The sequence below is a fragment of the Dreissena polymorpha genome, chromosome 1, assembly GCF_020536995.1.
Source record: "Dreissena polymorpha isolate Duluth1 chromosome 1, UMN_Dpol_1.0, whole genome shotgun sequence".
In the NCBI taxonomy this organism is placed as follows: domain Eukaryota; kingdom Metazoa; phylum Mollusca; class Bivalvia; order Myida; family Dreissenidae; genus Dreissena; species Dreissena polymorpha.
The window spans coordinates 91,048,905-91,070,235 of NC_068355.1; the positions used below are offsets into that span (position 1 = coordinate 91,048,905).

The 21,331-nt window shown below is 38.8% G+C and overlaps 1 protein-coding gene across 1 annotated transcript in view; it reads right to left on the bottom strand.

Annotated features, from left to right (window-relative positions):
* The window catches only part of LOC127840573 (dynamin-binding protein-like), a 105,047-nt gene that overhangs the window by 13,245 nt on the left and 70,471 nt on the right, over window positions 1-21,331 (bottom strand). The window contains exons 13-19 of the mRNA XM_052368986.1: window positions 16,260-16,391; window positions 15,840-15,980; window positions 12,693-12,881; window positions 11,912-12,097; window positions 4,332-4,530; window positions 3,855-3,998; window positions 1,896-2,185 (exon numbers count right to left, since the gene is read on the bottom strand). Of these exons, the coding sequence (XP_052224946.1) occupies window positions 1,896-2,185; window positions 3,855-3,998; window positions 4,332-4,530; window positions 11,912-12,097; window positions 12,693-12,881; window positions 15,840-15,980; window positions 16,260-16,391 (1,281 nt within the window). The remainder of the gene's footprint in view (window positions 1-1,895; window positions 2,186-3,854; window positions 3,999-4,331; window positions 4,531-11,911; window positions 12,098-12,692; window positions 12,882-15,839; window positions 15,981-16,259; window positions 16,392-21,331) is intronic.

The following is a 21,331-nucleotide window of genomic DNA, read 5'->3' on the forward strand; positions in this document are numbered from 1 at the left end:
GGACGACGAGCTGGCTATGACAATACCACGGGTTTTCTCCGAAAACAGTCGAGCTAATAAATTACTTCCCTTCAAAATAATTGTCTCCAACAAATCTCTATTTTTAGTGGCAAATAATTAAAAGCCACTCCATTTTTTTAATAGCAAATAATTAAAAGCCACTACCGTGACTGTAGATTCACCACTCAATGTGCAGCTCCATGAGATACACATGAATGCCAAATATCAAGTTGCTATGTTCAATATTGAATAATTATCTCCCTTTAAAGCTTATTACTTCCCTTTGATTTGTATTTTTGACCTTAGACCTTGAAGGATGACCTTGACCTTGATCTTTTACCACAATTTGTTTGTCAGAAACACAATGCGCCACTTTGATATATTTAAAAAAAAAAAAAATTTGGCAGGTCAGATAATTATGTCCATTTAAAGCTTATTACTTCGCTTGGATTATTTTTTTCGATCCCTAGACCTGGAAGGATGATGTTCACCTTGAAATTTTACCACTCAAAATGTGCAGCTCCATGAGATACACATGCATGCCAAATTTCAAGCTGCTATCTTCAATATTTAAAAAGTTATGGCCAATGTTAAAGTTTTTTTTCGGACGGACGGCCAGACTGACATACTGACGGACAGTTCAACTGCTATATGCCACCCTACCGGGGGCATAATAAAAACACCTTTAATAATGCAAAAGTTTAACTAAGATTAACGTTTGTGACAGACACATACAATGACAGACAGACAGGCTAAAAACAAAATACCCCCAATCATTCCATCAGGGGGCATAAAAATATCCTCAAGCACAAACTTGTAATAGCAACAAACTGCCAAAACTGGATGCTACAAGCTGGTTGAAGACATACAGGACACCAGCGATGTATGTTATGTAGTTAGGAATGGCTTGTGATATATGGCATAACATAAAATATGTAATGTAATACATTCATATTCTGAGAAATGTAACACACACTTCTATAAAATGTTCAAAAAAGATAATTGTTCAGTAATGTCAGACATAAGTTTTCATCAAACAGACATCATCAATTGACAATTTTACTCTTAAGTGATGACATAAAATGTCATATTCAGTTAAAGCTTTTAGGAAAATATAAGCTATTTGCAATATTTACACACAGATATGTTAACAGACCAAGTGCAAGTAAGCAAAGAAGACAAAGAGTTACATGTCTACATATATATATATATATATATATATATACAAATAAGGGAAGCATTGTGGAATAGAATGCTCTCTCAATGATACTTCTATACTTACATTCTTTCTTCGCTGAGGCACAAAACATATCAAATCTTTGTTAAGGCTACATGCGGATTAGAGTGGGAGCATACAAGTGTTAAAAATATCACATCTTGTCACCAATGCGAAAACGTGTGAACAAATAACAGCAAAATTCAAAACAGATATAACAAGAGCAGTTTACAAAACAAAAACAGTTATTGACCCCTATATGTTTAAAGCAACCTTAAAAATGTCATGTCGAGAATAAAATTATTGGATATAAAGAGTCATTTTCTCAAAATGGCGAGTTCTTGAGAATTAAAGGGCCAAAACTTCACAATACCTATAGGATTATGGGTCTTTCTTGAAAATGACAAGAAATGCTTATAAAAGTTTTATTTCAATTCTGTTGTTACTGTTTTTTATATATCCAGGTCACTATGATAATGGGGTGATGCAAAGGTGCATAAAAATTAATAGAAATCCTTCACCATTTTTAGAACAGCCAAAAATCAAAAACATCATGCAACCATTTTCAAAACGCTTCAAGATTTTTTCACCAGGTGATTATTTTCATCCACCAAGGGTTACTAGTCACAAACCATAAATGAAGAATACAGTTAAATACAATTCATTACACTATATCTACCTGTAAATCTTCCAATCCTGCATCTTCACTCCCATAATGCCCTTCTGCGTTGTGCTGGTACCCTGCATTGTCTTCTGCTTGAGTAGACTGGCTACCTGCATTGAATTCATTAGGGCGGTACTCTGAAATGTTTGCTAACTGCATTGACTGGTGTCCTGCAATCAGAGACTGGTAAGATGGGGGACCAGTGTCTACAATGTCAGGGACCATCTCTTCTTCCAGTGCAAAGTCCATGTCATTCAGCTCCTGGAGACTTTGTAGTGTGTGGACACTCCCTGAGGTACGATGACCTAAATAGCAAGAATATTTACCAATTAAGATAGAGCAAAGCAATCTAAAATCATATTCAATCTTTGCACTAGCGGAAACTAATTGTGTAACTACGTGTGCTAATGTTTTGCTTTAAAACAAAAGTAAACGGGTCAAGTATTTATTACTGGTATGTATTTTGCATAGTGAATGAATGAAACTTGGTCCTTTTACCATAAATACTATCGGTTAAAATAGCAAATGTCTTATCAGCGATATGATTTTGGTATCATCTTAAGGTAGGAATGTACCCCACCCCACTTCAGGGCTAGCGCTGGCCCAAAATTTCTTTGAGCCAACCAGTTTTCTTTCTTTGGCGCGCGAAAATGGGTTTTGAAATAATAATATATACTATCAACTTGTTTATATTTCTTTTAATGACCACAAGGGCATACCACATATAATATAACATGCAGTTTTCAATATAGAAATAGTGATTATGGTACTTGTTAAAGTACAAACATAAGTGATTTTATACATTGTACACTTAACAGTGGTGTTGATTGTCCCAAATATTTTAAAATCCTGAAAATTAGGCCAGGGGTCTTAGAACCGAAGCCACAGGAACTCAACAGGAATAAAGGGCAGAGCCCCCCCCCCACCCCACCCATGCAGAGCCCTTAGTTAATTGTTCTTTGTTATAGTCTCTAATTGCATTTTCAGGTGAATAGAATTCGAAATAATATAAACCATATCGTCCGTATCACCGCATATGTATTCGTCATTATATTTCTGCTATAAACTTATCAAATAAATTATAATCGACGAAAAATAATGTATCCGAAAACAACAGTCCGAAAAATTGTACGCGTTTTGCACTTGAAATCAAATGTGCATATCATTTGATTGAAGAAAATGAAAACCAGTAAATTAGCAAATACGTAATTAATATACAATTTGGTTGACATAATGCTTTACAATAGCATAGTTTGTGGGTAAAAAAACTACTTTACTATCACCTTTTAATCTCAAACGATAATTGGCAGAAAGCCGAAAGGTGTAACATCATCAACATAGAACTAATTATTTAATTACAATCCTTAAATTCAGGTCGTAGAAAGGTGTAAAGTGATCAGCTTAGAAATTATTTGTTGCGCTTTTTTCATTTGTTTATGTTTAAATACGACATTTGCCATCGGCCGCTATGTTGGCACACGACAATATCAACTGTGTATTCCCACACTGGATTCAGACACTCTGCGCATGAATGACCAAATAGTATGTGTGAGTGAACTCAATGTTGATTGGCCAGCTACCACGTGCGCTTAGATAACAATAAGGTCAAGCGATGTCTCATGTTCTGGTGCAGACCGGTTTTCGCTCATTGTTCAAATTGCAAACACTTTCATTGAAACAAAGAGAAAATATAGAAAACCAGTCTGGATTTAAATGGCTGATATTTTCAATGAAATTTTACGAGATTTTATCATTTTCGCAAATCAGAATTTTCTTGAGCCAAATTCTCAATATTTTCGCAAATGGCTCAAGTGGCGAACGACAGCGCGAGCCCTGCACTTACAGATTTACTTAAGTTCTCCACTGTTTAGCTGAAAGAAAAAGTAATCAACTGAAAGGAGGAGCGATAAACTAATGCAAATGACCAATGTTGAACATAATACACCATAACAATTGTCCCACCACCTCACCCACCTGGACTGGGGCTTCTCTTGGGGGAGTAATGACAGGATCCTGCAGACAGGCGGAGGTTCAGCTCAGGACTTGAACCCGTGTGTGGACGTGGTGGTGAGGACTGGTATGATACCAGCAGCTTGCGTGGGATGAAACCCTTCATGGCTGGGAGCGTAAACAGAGATCAGGTTGAGCTTCTAACCAATTGGTTATGACTGACAATGAATACTCAAGTTATATAGCATACAAGATTTATTCTATTATAATGAATAGAAACATAAAATATATTTATATCAAAACATAATTTTCTAATGATTTTTCCATTATTTGAAAGTTTCCGTGATTGTACAGCTGATATTGTGCAATCTGGTACATTATTATTAAAAACACATGTCAATTCATTACTACAATTAATTTCATAATATTTTTTCACTTTAGAAATCGTATAACAATTCGAATTTGGAAAAACACTTCCTCATAAAATAACAAACAATTTACCTCCGTTGTCCACAAACCATCGTTCTTTGTTTCCCATGGGGTCTTTCTCCATGATGACTCCCACCACATCACCCCCACACACGCTGATATCCATGGGGTCTTGAGCTATGTGTGTCTCTGTCACACGGAACAACTTCCCCCCAACATACTGCTGGGTCACATAGACCTTCTGACTGTCCATCTGAGGTACGGCTTCAGTCTGGAAAGCACACCATGTATATCCACAGTCAAACAAGCAACTGTTGTATGTGCTAAATATTTCTCAAACATCAATATTCTGTTTAAGTAACAACATAGTCTTTGAACTGTACTTTTCCATTTAGCAACAATCTTGGCTTTAAACATACTAAATTTTTGTTATCAAGTTGAACAAGAAACCGTCGGAGACGGGTGATGCTCCCCAAAGTTTTTTTTTGTCACAATATTGCACTATATATTCAGATATTCAGATAAAAGGAAACGTCTTGAGGGGCATAACTTTGGACAAAATAATACGATGGATGGTTTATCAACTTAAATATTTCAAAGGGCCATAACTTTCTAAATAAATCATCTAACCAGAACCCACAAATAACATGCACATCTCCTCAAGGTTGTTAATCTTCCCATAAAGCTTCATTGAATTCCAGTCAGTAGTTGGGGAGAAATAGCCCGGACAAGAATTGCACTATATGTACAGTTAATGGAAAATTTCAAAGGGCCATAACTCTGTGAGAAATCATCCGACCATAACCAGCTGATAATATGCACATCTCCTATTGGTAGTGAAGCTTCCCATAAAGTTTCATTGAATTCCCGTAATAAGTTGCTGAGAAATAGCCCGGACAAGAATTGCACTATATGTTGAATGGAAAATTTCAAAGGGCCATAACTCTATGAACAAGAGCACCGCCTTGCGGGTGCAGACCGCTCATTTTCTTTTTAAAGGTGAAGGGACTCTCAATTTAAATCACAAAGGAGGGAGAGGTGGAGTGAAGAGGGGTGTATAGTGTGGGGGTGTGGACATTGATTACATTATCTTCCAAAAATGCGAAAAAAAATGCGAAAAAAATTTGGGGGGGGGGGGGGGGGATTCTTGGGTGCGATGGTTGGACATTATTTCAAAAATAAAATATTAAAAATAAATATTTGTGTTTTTTAACTGTTTCAAAAAAATAATTTGGGGTGGGTGGGGTGGGTGGGGTGGGGGGGGGGGGGGGTATAGTGTGAGGGTGTGGTGGTGAGATGATCTTTAAAAAAAAAAAGGGGGGTGAGGACACGGGGGATGGTTTGGGTGGAGTCTATTGTGGTATGTCAGGTAAGAGTAGTTTTGTCAAAGTATCAATCAAATCTAATCATAAATAAAGAAGTTATGGCAATTTTAGCAAAATTTAATAATTTGACCTTGAGAGTCAAGGTCATTCAAAGGTCAAGGTAAAATTCAACTTGCCAGGTACAGTAACCTCATGATAGCATGAAAGTATTTGAAGTTTAAAAGCAATAGCCTTGATACTTTAGAAGTAAAGTGGATCGAAACACAAAATTTAACCATATATTCAAAGTTACTAAGTCAAAAAAGGGCCATAATTCCGTAAAAATGACAACCAGAGTTATGCAACTTGTCCTTTTACTGTCCCCTTATGATAGTTTGCGAGTGTTCCAAGTATGAAAGCAATATCTATGATACTTTAGGGGTAAAGTGGACCAAAACACAAAACTTAACAAAATTTTCAATTTTCTAAGTATAAAGGGCCCATAATTCCGTCCAAATGCCAGTCAGAGTTACATAACTTTGCCTGCACAGTCCCCTTATGATAGTTAATAAGTGTTGCAAGTATGAAAGCAATAGTTTTGATACTGTAGGAATAAAGTGGACCTTAACACAAAACTTAACCAAATCTTCAATTTTCTAAGTATAAAAAGGGCACATAATTCTGTCAAAATGCCAGTCAGAGTTACATTACTTTGCCTGCACAGTCCCATTATGATAGTTAGTAAGTGTTGCAAGTATGAAAGCAATAGCTTTGATACTTAAGGAATAAAATGGACCTAAACACAAAACTTAACCAAAATTTTCAAATTTCTAAGTATGAAAAGGGCACATAATTCTGTCAAAATGCACGCCAGAGTTATCTAACTTTGCCTGCCCAGTCCCCTCATGATAGTAAGTAAGTGTACCAAGTTTGAATGCAATAGCATTGATACTTTCTGAGAAAAGTGGACCTAAACGCAAAACTTAACCGGACGCCGACGCTAACGCCGACGCCAACGCCGACGCCAAAGCCGACGCCAAGGTGATGACAATAGCTCATAATTTTTTTCAAAAAATAACTGAGCTTAAAATCAGCCGACGAGAACCGGCTGATAATATGCACATCTCCTCTTGGTAGTGAAGCTTCCCATAAAGTTTCATTGAATTCCAGTCATAAGTTGCTGAGAAATAGCCCAGACAATAATTGCACTATATGTACAATGGAAAATTTCAAAGGGCCATAACTCTGTAAAAAATCATCCGACAAGAACCGGCTCATAATATGCACATCTCTTCTTGGTAGTGAAGCTTCCCATAAAGTTTCATTGAATTCCAGTCATTAGTTGCTGAGAAATAGCCCGGACAAGAATTGCACTATATGTACAATGGAAAATTTCAAAGGGCCATAACTCTGTGAAAAATCATCCGACGAGAACCGGCTGATAATATGCACATCTCCTCTTAGTAGTGAAGCTTCCCATAAAGTTTCATTGAATTCCAGTAATTAGTTGCTGAGAAATAGCCCGGACAAGAATTGCACTTTATGTACAGTTAATGGAAAATTTTAAAGGGCCATAACTCTGTGAAAAAGAATCCGACCAGAACCCGCTGATTACTGGTCATGTACGTAATTCCGGCCTGTACGTAAAAAATCGGCCACCTGTGTAAAATCATTTTCATGATCTTAATGCACATATTTTGTTTTTATTTAGAAAAATCAACATGAAAACCATCCCCACTCTCAATATTTTGCAAATGTAAGAACCATATCACTGTAAACTTTTGTGTTAAAATGTCACAAATATAGCAGGAAATATTCTGCTCATGGGGAAAGTGATGTCATCATTAGTTGCAACAATTATATTCATATAAGAAACAAATATATTTGATTAAATTATTTTTATTTTATCTAATAAACTTTAATTAAAGTTTTACCAATTAATTGTACAAAAACTTATATTCAAAACATACAAATCAGAACCTAAATATAAATTTTTAATATATGAATTACCTCCCTTTATAAGAATATTACTAGATTACATGTTTTAATATCATATATAAGCGTTTACTAATAATCAACACTGAAGTCAACTTTTCAAACAAAATGTGTTTATTTTTTTAGCTATGTTTGAGTCAACTTTTCAAACAAAATGTGTTTACTTTTTTAGCTATGTTTGAAAAAATTTATTAAACACATTAAAAACAAATATTTTTTTATGAATTAGCAGTTTCCATTTGTTTATATTTATAAAAATAGGTAGGGGGAGTAACTGGTATAATAATTTCGCATTTATTTTAAATTTCAAGTCAAAAATTTTAATAGTATAAACATTGATTAATACTCTGAAATTGAAGACATTTGTCAAAAGATATTGCTTTGTAATTTTATCTGCAGATCAAACTGAAAAGTGGCCGATTTTTTAGGTACATTTAACCTACGAAAATGGATAGTTTACATGTCATCATTTTCTGTTCATTAAGTAACATTCACCGATCTAATTCTATTTAAATTTTCATGCTAGGTGAGTTTTGAACCCAGGATTATATATGTGAAGCTTAGTTTAAACCAGTTGCCTAACACTAAAGATTTTTCTTAAAAAGTGGCCGGAATTACGTACATGACCAGTATGCACATCTCCTCTTGGTAGTGAAGCTTCCCATAAAGTTTCTTTGAATTCCGGTGATTAGTTGCTGAGAAATAGCCCGAACAAGAATTGCACTATATGTACAGTTAATGGAAAATTTCAAAGGGCCATAACTTTGTGAAAATTATCCGACCAGAACCCGCTGATAATATGCACAATTCATCTCCTCTTGGTAGTGAAGCTTCCCATAAAGTTTCATTGAATTCCGGTCATTAGTTTCTGAGAAATAGCCCGGACAAAAATTGTACACGGACGGACAGGGGAAGCGGCGACTACATGCTCCCCCCAAAATAAATTTTGGGGGAGCATAACAATATCAAAGACGCAATGGATATTAATCGATACTAGAACCTCGTTCTAAGGCAAACACAACTGCATTACCATTATAGCCAGCTCATATACCTACACAGTGTAAGAGTCTGATTATCATCAGTGTTCACAAATAGGGAATAATAATTAACATTATCTGGCCAACTAGCCCAGTTGAGCCATGGACTTCAATTCCAATTATATCAGATTCTATCCCTGGCCCGACCACATATCTTGTACGGTTATTGGTCATGGAATCCTTTCAAAGACCATTCTACCCAAACCTCAGATCTATGTAGGGCAGTTGTAAGGTACTGGTTAGGTACATGTATGTGCACTGATTACGGTATATCAGCAAAAGAAGTTAGAGTGTGAGTTGGTTAACTGAGTGCAATGATTTAACTGATATACTGTTGAAGACAGCAAAAAAAAATTCACAAAAATGTGCATATACCTATGACTCATAGACACAATTTTATCAACAGATCTTATTGAACACTAACAGCCTCTTGCTGATCATCAGATGTCAGAGATGAACTGTTTTCTACATACGAATAACATTGTTTGATGATAATTTACATTTTTTAAACAGATGTTAGGATTCAATAATAAAAAAATGCTTAAAATTGATTGTGTAAGGACATATGCATTTATTTGTGGGTTTCATAAGACCTGGTAGGCCGGTAAATCACCCTGGTATTTTGCTCTAAATATTTTACACCCATATACATTTTAAATCATAAGTAAAAACACTAAGATGCCACATGTTCTAAAGCGCTCAACTGAGACCTAAAGGAATTACATGTTCTAAAGCGCTCAACTGAGACCTAAAGGAATTACATGTTCTAAAGCGCTCAACTGAGACCTAAAGGAATTACATGTTCTAAAGCGCTCAACTGAGACCTAAAGGAATTACATGTTCTAAAGCGCTCAACTGAGACCTAAAGGAATTACATGTTCTAAAGCGCTCAACTGAGACCTAAAGGAATTACATGTTCTAAAGCGCTCAACTGAGACCTAAAGGAATTACATGTTCTAAAGCGCTCAACTGAGACCTAAAGGAATTACATGTTCTAAAGCGCTCAACTGAGACCTAAAGGAATTACATGTTCTAAAGCGCTCAACTGAGACATAAAGGAATTACATGTTCTAAAGCGCTCAACTGAGACCTAAAGGAATTACATGTTCTAAAGCGCTCAACTGAGACCTAAAGGAATCACATGTTCTGAGCAGGTAGGATTCAGGAGGTTCAAAAAAAGTTACAAGCTGGGATGAGAATGAAAATTGTAAAAAAAAGAGAAACTTCCTATCTAAGCCTATATCATAGCTGCTCATCCAATATCTGTATTAACGCTTCACATAACTTAAGTCAGTTTCACAACACTCATCTTTGAAAGCAGTTTAAAAAAAAATTCAAATGGAAACAAAAAAGTACATATGCTCATTTGTTGGTAAATAATGACATAATTATTTGTGTCTGTCAATTTTTTTGATATTTAATACTTGTGAAATAATTGTACATAGTAAAGAAAATGTTGAAAGCGACTTACATAATTAATGTACATTCAAGGTAAAAAGTGCACATCACAAATCCAGAAGAATTAAGTAAAACAAATTCCTCTCCTAATAAAACCTTATGTGAATCTCAACAAATTGTTACACCCATTTCTTGTAACATTAATTTCTTGTTCATGCCATTTGAAATAAAAAAAATACATTTTACTGATGTGTGACATTCCTTGACTTTGTGTGCCTCTTTTAAAGTAATATCATCCATTTTCAGCCAATTTTTTAAATAGACTAATATCTTCTAGTACTCAACCATGTTGTATTAAGTTGATAATCGTATAAAAGACACAATTCTTGACTGGATGAGCAGAATTTATGATGATTTATTATTGACTGACACTAGCGCTTTATGAGAATATTCAGCCACAGTCAGATGGTTATTTTAAACGTTTTACCAAATGGATGCTGACTATAGAAAGGCATATTCTTTGGAGTATCCCCCCCTTACCCCGCTCCTAAAAACATTTCCTCCAAGTTCCATTGATCTAAAAATTGGTCATAGACACTAAAATATAGACAGAATTCAATGCACATGTATCTGTGACCATTATGACACCTGTAAAAGAAAAACTGCCCAAACACCTGTAAGCCATGTTTTGGAACAAAACAAAATTGTGTTCAAACTCAGCCAAATATCAGAGCAACACAATTTTAAATGTTCTCAGCCGGGTTTACTTTTAGTGGGTAAAAAATATAACTTCTAGAGTTTTAACAGGGTTATACTATAGCCACATAAGGAAAACAGCCCCTCCCCTTGGTGGCTTGCCATGTTTTTCAATGTACAGAACCAATACATGTATCTCTCTCATCGGATAAACCATATGAACAAGAAACCGTCAGAGAGGGGTGATGCTCCCCAAAGGTTTTTTTTGTCACAATATTGCACTGTATATTCAGATAAAAGGAAACGTCTTCAGGGGCATAACTTTAGACAAAATAATACGATGGATGGTTTAGCAACTTAAAAATTTAAAAGGGCCATAACTCTCTAAATAAATCATCTAACCATGCAGAACCCACAAATAACATGCGCATCTCCTCAAGGTAGTTAAGCTTCCCATAAAGCTTCATTTAATTCCAGTCAGTAGTTGGGGAAAAATAGCCCGGACAAGAATTGCACTATATGTACAGTTAATGGAAAATTTCAAAGGGCCATAACTCTGTGAAAAATCATCCGACCAGAATGGGCTGATAATATGCACATCTCCTCTTGGTAGTGAAGCTTCCCATAAAGTTTCATTGAATTCCGGTCATTAATTGCTGAGAAATAGCCCGGACAAAAATTGTGCATGGACGGACGGACACACGCACAGAGAGACGAAGGGGCAACTTTATGCTCCCACCAAAAATTTTGGGGAAGCATAAAAATGTTGAAAGCAATTTCATGTAAACAAGCCTGAGAGTTTTGAAGCTTTTTCTTTGTTCTTCCAAGTGACAATGTATTTGAACCGACATGATCCATTTTTGAATTCTTCTGAGATATAATTAAGACAAATGTTCTTACCAAGCGTTATGAAGATTGAGAATAGAAGTGCTTACAAACATTTTTTATTAGACCTGGTGACCTAGTTTTTGACCCCACTTTACCCAGTTTCAAATAAATCCAAGATTTCACTGAGTCAAATGTTGTGACCAAGTTTTATGAAAATTCGGAAATAAAATTAATGTGGCCTCTAGAGTGTTCACAAGGTAAATGATCATGACACACCAAACTGTGAGCATGTTTTGAGCTAGAAAATGTATATTTTCATCATTGAGAAAACTTAACAAAGTTTGTGGATAGCTATAACGCGTATTTTTTCAGAACAGATGCAAATCCTACTCACAGATTTCAGCATGGGAGAGTTGGAGTCGAGAGACATGCGTTTGTTCTTCTTGTCTTGCTTGGCGTCTGCAACTCGGGGGCAGAATGTGCGAGGCATGAAGCTGAGCTGGGCCAGGCGGTCCACGATGGCCGTGTGGCGGATGTTGAACTGATCCACAATGCCTTCATCGCTCAGGAACTCTAGTTGCTGTGAAGAGGAACACAGCAGTGACAAAGTGGTTTTGCACACAAAAAAAGAAATTTGTTTTATACAAAATGTTCGTGGAACTCTTAAGAAAGAAAGTCATGTTTTACAGTAAATTTAGCAAAAAGATATTGTATTTGATTACACAATTTTCTTCATACAAATCAATAATACAGGCAAATTTAGAATAATTTTTAAGTTCCACATTCATTTGTTTTAAGCAATATATAGCTCTCAAAAACTAAGACAATAAGCTCATTTTACTGAAAAGTAATTTCTGGCCATTTTTAAATATTGTTAAACCAATTTAAAGCTGCTCCTGTAAAAGCTGCCACTATGATAAATATAATACATGGAAATTTCATTGATGGTTATCTGAAACTGTCTATAACCCAGAGAGCCATGGACACAAATTGTCAACTATTTGATCTTGTGGCCGAGATTTCTTCTCCATATAACCCAATTTAACATACTGTATGCCCTAGACGTTTTCAATACAAACAAGCGAAGCTTATTTCATTGTATGGAATGAGGGACAATTGCTTAATATATAATGCTCAATGCCTCAAATCGTGTGGGACATAACACATTTCCTTACCTGCTCAGTAACAGTATACATTTCATGCACTATTTTATCCGTGAACTCTCGCTGGGCTCGTACAAAGGATCCGACACAGTCACGGAAGAGTTGTGTAGCGAGGTCAGCCATCTTGGGAAGGTCGTCCAGCAGCTGGGCATTGAGGGCCTCGTAGTTCTGCTTGGCTGTCTGCATTGGCTTCTCAAACACCTGGAGCCAACATTGAAACAATGTCTTAGAGGGTGCATTGTTCATGGAAAACTGGCCTTATTGCTTGTGCATAAAAGGACGTCACAGATAAGCCTGCTTATCTTTTACTTTCAGCATGACCTGGATTTTTGAAAGGCAGATATTACCTTTAAATAATAAACAAGGGCTGTTTGTAAAACATGCATGTCCCCATATGGGCTGTCAGTTGTAGTGGCAGTCATTGTGTGAATATGTTTTTGTCACTGTGACCTTGACCTTCGACCTAGTGACCTGAAAACCAATAGGGATCATCTGCCAGTCATGATCAAGGTACCTATGAAGTTTCATGATCCTAGGCGTAAACTTTCTTGAGTTATCATCAGGAAACCATTTTACTCTTTCGAGTCACTGTGACCTTGACTTTTGACCTAGTGACCTGAGAATTAAAAGGGGTCACCTGCCAGTCATGATCAATGTACCTATGAAGTTTGATGATCCTAGGCGTAAACTTTCTTGAGTTATCATCCGGAAACCATTTTACTGTGTCGAGTCACCGTGACCTTGACCTTTGACCTAGTGACCTGAAAATCAATAGGGGTCATCTGCAAGTCATGATCAAGGTACCTATGAAGTTTCATGATCCTAGGCGTAAACTTTCTTGAGTTATCATCCGGAAACCATTTTTCTGTTTTGAGTCACTGTGACCTTGACCTTTGACTTAGTGACCTGAAAATCAATAGGGGTCATCTGCGAGTCATGATCAATGTACCTATGAAGTTTCATGATCCTAAGCATAAGCGTTCTTGAGTTATCATCCGGAAACCGTTTTACTGTTTCGAGTCACTGTGACCTTGACCTTTGACCTAGTGACTTCAAAATCAATAGGGGTCATCTGCCAGTCATAATCAACGTACCTATGAAGTTTCATGATCCTAGGCCTAAGCCTTCGATCTCGAGTTTTCATCCGGAAACCATCTGGTGGACGGACGGACCGACCTACTGACATGAGCAAAACAATATACCCCCTCTTCTTCGAAGGGGGGCATAAAAATATGCAAAAAGTGTTGTCCTTGATTAGCCTGAGGAGAATAGTATTGAAGTTTATGTTTATTTTCAGATAACATATATTTACAACTTTTCTAAACTTAATTGCAAAATAAAATCAGACGCTGCATTTGATAAGCACAAATGCTCTTCGTCGCTTATTAGTTTGTATTCATTTGCCCATTTGAATGTGTTTTAATCCGAAAAATAGGTCAATATCAAGGTCAAATGATTTAAATTCTATTAATATTAAGCAAACAGTCAATCTGATTTAACCAAGAATGTTGACCCTCTGAATAAGTCCAAAAGAAAGAGAATGTCTAGGTAAAAATGAAGTCAAATGATGTGGATGTTAGGAGAGTGTTCATAAATAACATCCATGCAAGTATCAAGAAGATAGAAGTGTTAATATGATGTAAAATGTGTCATTTTCCAGTTAATCTACTGAGGACCAACCGTAGACAGAAAGAAAGATGGACTTACAAATGGACGAATGGCCAACAACTGTATGCCTACCGCATAAATAGATGCCTGGGTCACCAAATGAGATTAAGCGCAACAATATAGACTTTAAAAAAGTAAAAAAATTCAAAGACATATGGCTGAAAGATATGGGCCATGTTCTCTGAAAAGGGGGTTTAATGCATCAGGGGTGTGATTGAGGCAAAGTCAGAGGGGAGGAAAATTCTGTTGACTGCTTTTGACTACGCGAATGGCGCGCAAAACGCAATGACAAACATAAAAACAGACATTAAAATAAACAACTTTTTGAACTTCATAACAACATTTCTTTATTAAACTTGTTAAACTTCACATTTAACATACTGAGGATGCAAAGTAAACAGTTAAGTTAGTATTTATTGTGATCAATAGCAGCAGTTTTTCAATGTATTGAATTACAGTTAATAGACTAAATATAAACAAACACACTTGAGTGTTCTTCTGGTGTTAATGATGTATTAACTGAGTTAAATGAATATATTTAATTTGTTTACCTTTCAATATCTTGCATTTCACATCTTCACTCAGTTCAAAGCTATTTCAGTTAACTGGACAGCGTGACAAACATAATAAAGCAGAATATGCATATGAATCTGATTATACACAGACCCACAGACATATAAAAATCAAATCATGTTTGTCTATTTCCATGTTCGAACGATACTCTTCTAAAATGTTTTACTTCGCGAGTAGACTAAACTCCAATTTGCAAACACTGGTTTCCGTGACACAAATTCAGTGGGCACATTTCTTAACAAAATATGTGTTGCTTGTATCTAAAACGTAGTCTTTTTTTTGACAAACACATTTCATTATTCCTATCAGACTAGGTGATGTCAGTCGTTTATTCGATTGCTATTTGTTATTTCAATAATCTTAATTTTCTCTTCACAACGGCGCCATTGGCAAACAAATCACAGAGCGCATTTTAAGAACACGATTTTAATTGAAAGATTGGGAAACGAAAGCCAATTATATGGCTCGTTTTAAAAACGCTTAGGCATAATATACCAGTGTAAAATGCGGAGAGATTTCGCGGGCCGCGGATATTTCGGGCCGCTTATGAAATACGTCCGCGGAATCGGTGGTAGCCCCTCTCCCCCACATTTTTTAAAACTAATTTACGCAAATCTCAGAAGTGACATCCGGGACAACCCGATCCGCGGAAAAATCACACCCCTGACTGCATGTTCGTACTGTCGTCCAAAATTAGCCTGTACAGTCCACACAGTCTAATCAGGGACGACACTTTCCGCTGTTATGGTATTTTTATTATAAAGAAAGTCTCTTCTTAGCAAATTCCAGTTTAGGTGGAAAGTGCAGTACCTGATTAGCCTGTGCAGACTGCACAGGGTAATCAGGTTTGAAACTTTATGCTTATGCATTAAACCCACTTTTCACTGAGCACGGCTCCACACTTCAAAGCACTGGTACCTTGTCACTCTGAGCCTTCCTCTTAAGGTTGTCGTAGTCCAGTAGCTTGTCATAGCGTTTCTGTATGACCATGTCTGGCCCCTCAAACAAGGTCACCAGCTGGGTCAGAGGGTGAGATACCAGGTCATCTACCTCCATTTGCTGATACAAGAAGAAATGAAGAGATATTGTGTACATTGACATGTTTATGACATTATAATATAACGGTAGGATTTCGACTTCTAGTAGGTAACTTTCAACTCATCATGAACAAATATTTAGCAACTGCAATTTCTAACCGCAACATTTGTTATGTACAATGAATATATCAGGAATTGTGTTACTTTAACATGGAAAATTAGAAAAACTATATTTATTTTTTTTTATCAACATTGAGCAAGCAACTTCAAAGCATGGTCCACTATAAACAGTAATACTTACAAAGTTAGGAAGAAATGTCATGTGGATGGTGTTACATAACACCTGGTACTTGTGTATCTCCTCTGTGCTTCGCTTCTCTGCGTAGAAATCCTCTATGTCCGCTGACAGACCCTCCTGGATGTTCACCATGGCCTGCGGAGAAATCACAGCAACTAGAGCTTTGTCACAAATGTGACTTAGAGTACTGCACCACTTTGTCAGCTATGTTCAAGGGCAAGTAACTCTGGAATGTGTTGATCACTCAGTATGCTCATTCAAACTTCATGGCGATGAGATCATTTTTTATTTTCAAGTTTTAATAGCTTGAAAAATGTGAAAAATTCACATTAGCCATACAATGCTAAAAAATCAACAGGCTAACAGAGTGACTGTAATAAAGTATAATGTCAAACATTTATACAAACTAAAATATTCTTAAAACAAATTTTTCTAGTAAAATTCATTTTAATTAGTAATTACTTACCTGATATCATATGCTTACTTATTCCGATAGGATCGTAATTTATCCGGAATTTTTCGTCCGAGGAATCCCACACTATTCAGAAACCCGTCAGGTAGGACAGAGCGGTCACATAGTGCCGTGTAGCCGCACAACCAAAACGGGACATTACCCAGAATCCACTTTTATTCCAATAAAAAATATGAAATATTAGACGAAGATCGGGGTGGGAGGTGGGACTTACCGATATCAGGTAAGTAATTACTAATTAAAATGATTTTTACTACAAAAATTTGTTTTAATAGCTTAATTACGTTACCTGATATCATATGCTGAATTTGCAGCTGAGGCGGGAAGGTTCGCGAAAATCTCCCCATCACAGCGGAACCCATATCACGGTTCTCAGCTAATCTTCATTATTACAGTATTAACTTAATTCACGGATAAGCGTAATATACCTATGCCGTAGAAGATACTACCGTTTGTGCAACCACAAGGGGGCCCAACAAATACAAGTTGTCCTGTTGGCACTCCAGAGAACGAAGATAAAAAGATGAAAAAGTGGTCTGATTCCTCCAGAAAGCAGCTTGAAGCACGTCAGAGAGTGGGGTATGATTAATATATGCCCACGAAGCCGACATTGCTTGTAATTCATGCGGTCTAATCTTAAAAAGGGATGAATCCCTTGAAGAAAGAGAAGAGTAAGCCCTTTTTATAGTTGAGGCTACCCAACGGGAAATAGAAGCCGCAGACACATCGCCCCGAAAAGCCAAGGTATGCGAAAGCACAGATCTGTATCCTTTGATGGAGCTAAGAGAAAGTTTCTTATCATCAAAGAGATAGATTAGAAAATCCGCTATGCGTCTAGCAGAGGGATTGAGGGGATCAATTTTCCCTCGAACACACCAATTAGAGAAGAGTTTCCAGCGAGCATCATTGACTGCTCTGGTGGACTTTCTCCTTGCAGAGGCAACGCGCGTTGAAGCCCTGACAGAAAAGCGTTTCTTCTGCAGGGATTGCCTGATAACGGCCAGACGTGTAAGTGGAACATGTCTGGATCCATGTGAAGTCTGCCTCTCTGAGATAGGAGATCAGACCTGTGCGGGAGTTCCCTGGGAAATTCGCACAGGAGACCGAGAAGGTCGTTGAACCAGGATCTCCTGGGCCACCAAGGGGCTATCAGGAGGATCCGGCAAGAGCTCACCCTGATTTTCCCTAAGATTTGGGGAATTAGAATGGGTGGGGGATAAGCGTAAGCGTCCAGTTGATCCCTATCGAACGAAAGCGCGTCTACCGCCCACGCTGCTGGTTCGTACACTGGACTCACATACAGAGGAAGTCTGTGTTTGTCTCTGGTCGCAAACAGGTCGACCAGTGGATAACCGAATGTGAGGAATATCTGATTGGCCACTTCCTGATGAAGTGTCCACTCCGATGGAAGTAACTGGTGTTTGCGAGACAAACCGTCCGCCAGGGCGTTGAGACGACCTGGTATGTGTTTGGACAAGAGAGAGACGTTTAGGCTCTTGCAAAGAACAAGTAATTTCATTGTTTCCAGATACAGGGAGTGAGAGTGTGTCCAGCCCTGTTTCTGGATGTAAGCCACGACTGATGTGTTGTCTGTCGATACCATCACACAGGAGTCCCGAAGATGTGATTGGAATTGAGAAACAGCTAGAAAGACTGCTCGCATTTCGAGATTGTTTATGTGCAGGAGAGACTCCTGAGGAGACCACAATCCTGATAATGTCAGGCTGCGGGGTTCCAGGTGAGCGCCCCAACCTTCCATACTCGCATCCGTTATGAGATGTAAAGACGGTTGCGGGGGAAGAAGCGGTACTCCTGCCAACAAGGTCTCCTCGTCTAGCCACCATTGAAGGTGGGGGACTAAGGACGGAAGGATGGGAATCTGTGTAAGCAGATTGTCTGGAGACCATTTCTATCGAGCCAAGAGATAGTGCTGAAGAGGACGTAGGAAGAGACGTCCCAACTGCACGAAGTCTGCTACAGAGCTCAGGATACCGTTGAGTGAGAGGAAATCTTGAGCTGTGATATGAGATTGGGACAGCACCCATCTGACCTTCAAAAGGAGGTCTGATATACGTTGCGGTGAGACCCTGACCCGATTGATGTGGGTCAGAAAATTCATTCCCACGAATATGAAATCCTGAGAGGGAATGAGGTTTGACTTGGCTACATTGAGAAGGAGTCCTAAAGAGAGGAGCTCCTTCCAAGAGAACTCTAGGTGTAGCAGAAGCAGTTAACGATCGAGCTGGTGTAAGAGCCAATCGTCGAAATACTGAAGCAGTTGAACCCCGTGTAATCGGAGGTGTGCGCTCACTGCGGCCATGAGTTTGGTGAAAACTCGTGGAGCCGTGGCCAATCCAAAGGGCATCGCCCGAAACTGGTAGACCTGGCCTCGAAAGGAGAAGCGCAGGTACTTCCGGTAGTTGGGATGGATAGGAACATGGAAGTATGCATCTTCCAGGTCCAAGGAAACCCCCCATTGCATGGGTTTGATGGAGCGCCGAATGAAGGCAGGAGTATCCATCTTGAAAGTAGGTTTGACTAGAAACGTGTTGAACACTTTTAAGTCTATGACTGGTCTCCAGGAGCCGCTTTTCTTTTGAACAAGGAAAAGGCGACTGTAAAATCCTGGAGAACAAGGGTCGTGAACCCTTTCTACCGCCTGTTTTTCCAGGAGTCCGAGAATGGAGTCTGGAAGTTGTGGATGCGGAGATACCAGATCTATTGGGACGCGAGAGAGTGGGGGCCTTTTTTCGAATTGAAAAGTGAGGCCTTGTGTGACAAGAGAATGAACCCACGCGTCCGAAGTTATTTGGAGCCATCGATTTGCGAAGTGCATAAGTCTGGCCCCGACTGGTACCTCTGGCATCAGAGGTTGTGGCGATAGAAAGGGGTATGACCTAGGGCTGACCTTTAGGAGGTCCACCCTTGCCGGAAGAAGGATTAAATGACTTCTTGTCCGCATTGGGTTTGCCCTTACTCCAATTTTGTTTTACAGAAGGCTTCCGATAGGAAGTTGTTCTGTTCTGAAAAGGAGGCCTATTTGTGGGTTGACGTGGAGCAGACGGACGCTTAGTAGGGAAACTGTCCCTTTTAGCGTTCTTGGCCTGTGGGGCTCCTGGGGGCTTAGAAGCAGGGCGCTTAAAAACCACAGGGCGCTGGCCAGAGTTGCTCCTAGCTAAGGAGGCATGTATCTGATCTTCACGATCAGCAGTAAGTGCCGACTGTATCCTCCCTCCGAAAAGAGAATCTGCTGTTAGTGGAGCAGTTCGAAGGGAGTTTACGCCTGTTTCCAAAAGGAAATTATTGGGCAAGGAAGAGAGGATGAGGTCTCTCCGAAGCCTTAACATCTCAGACATAGACGACGCAGCATTGTGAGATAAACACTGCGTAGTACGTGAAAGATGTATCAACAAGGCCCGGAGCTCCTCTGGGATTGAATCAGAGAGCTCCCAAACCAAGTCTAAGGCTGTGGCTGCCATGAGATCTAGCTGGTTAGCCAGACCTATGGAACAGCGTTCTCTCAGCTCCCAATTTTCCAACAGGGAAAGAGGGACTGATGTATGGGTAGATGATGAAGGCATTGTAAGTGACAGCTTACTAATGTCAGCATCAAGAACCGGAAGTTTGGAAAGGTCCAAACCGGTAGCAGGGTCGGGTACCGGGGCCTTATAACTTTTCCCGCCGTCCATCTGTTTAGGCTCTGGCAGCTCCTTAGGGGCTTTCCATGGAGATGGCGAAGGCTTATTGGCTGGTTCAAGTGACTGGAAAACAGCCATTGTGGAAGAGCCAATAGGAAGGCGTAGATCCACTCGGGAAGTAGCCTTACTTATCCTGCCGGGCTCTCGTCTGCGTGCTACCTGTTCTGTAACGGTAACCGCAGATCCTGTGAGAGACAAGGAAGGGCGGGGGTAGAAGTCCTCATCTAAGGTATTGAACATAAGTTCGTATACCTGATTGATGGAGGCCAAATAATAAAGTTCGGCCTCATTAGACTCTGAACCCGCCTCAATCGAACCATCTGCGGGAGCATTGGATTGATTGAAACCGGTGGATATAGGAGAAGGAATAATAGATTCATTCGCTTCTATCATGAGAGAATAGTTTTCCGGCACCATAAAAGATATAGCTGGTGAGTTAGGTCTCTCAGAGATCAAGTCAGCAGACTCACTTTGAATACCAGAGGTCGCTGGTAAAGGATCAGTCAAAAAAGGGACAAAGATTCACAAAGTATTGGGATTTGATGGTGTAGCGGCAGCCCGGGGTATACTTCTATGCAATGTGGAAGAGACCCGTGGGGCTGAAAACGCAGCCGAAGTGGTTAGATTAACCCCTGTACCTTGAGCCTGATATGTATGCAAACTAGTGTTTGAATACAAATTATGCTCAGTGGTTGTAGGAACGGCTGAAGTGTGTGTTGAGGCCAAAATAGAGGCCGACACACGTGGAAGGGTGTCAATAGATTCCTCAGAGAAGGATCGACTAGGGGACCTAGGAGTCCGAGAGCGCCTAATAGAGGAAGGTCTATGTCCCTTATCCCTGCGACGCCGAGACACTGTTCGGCCGCGCTGGGAATGATGTTTCCTGATCGAAAGTCTCCCCGAGC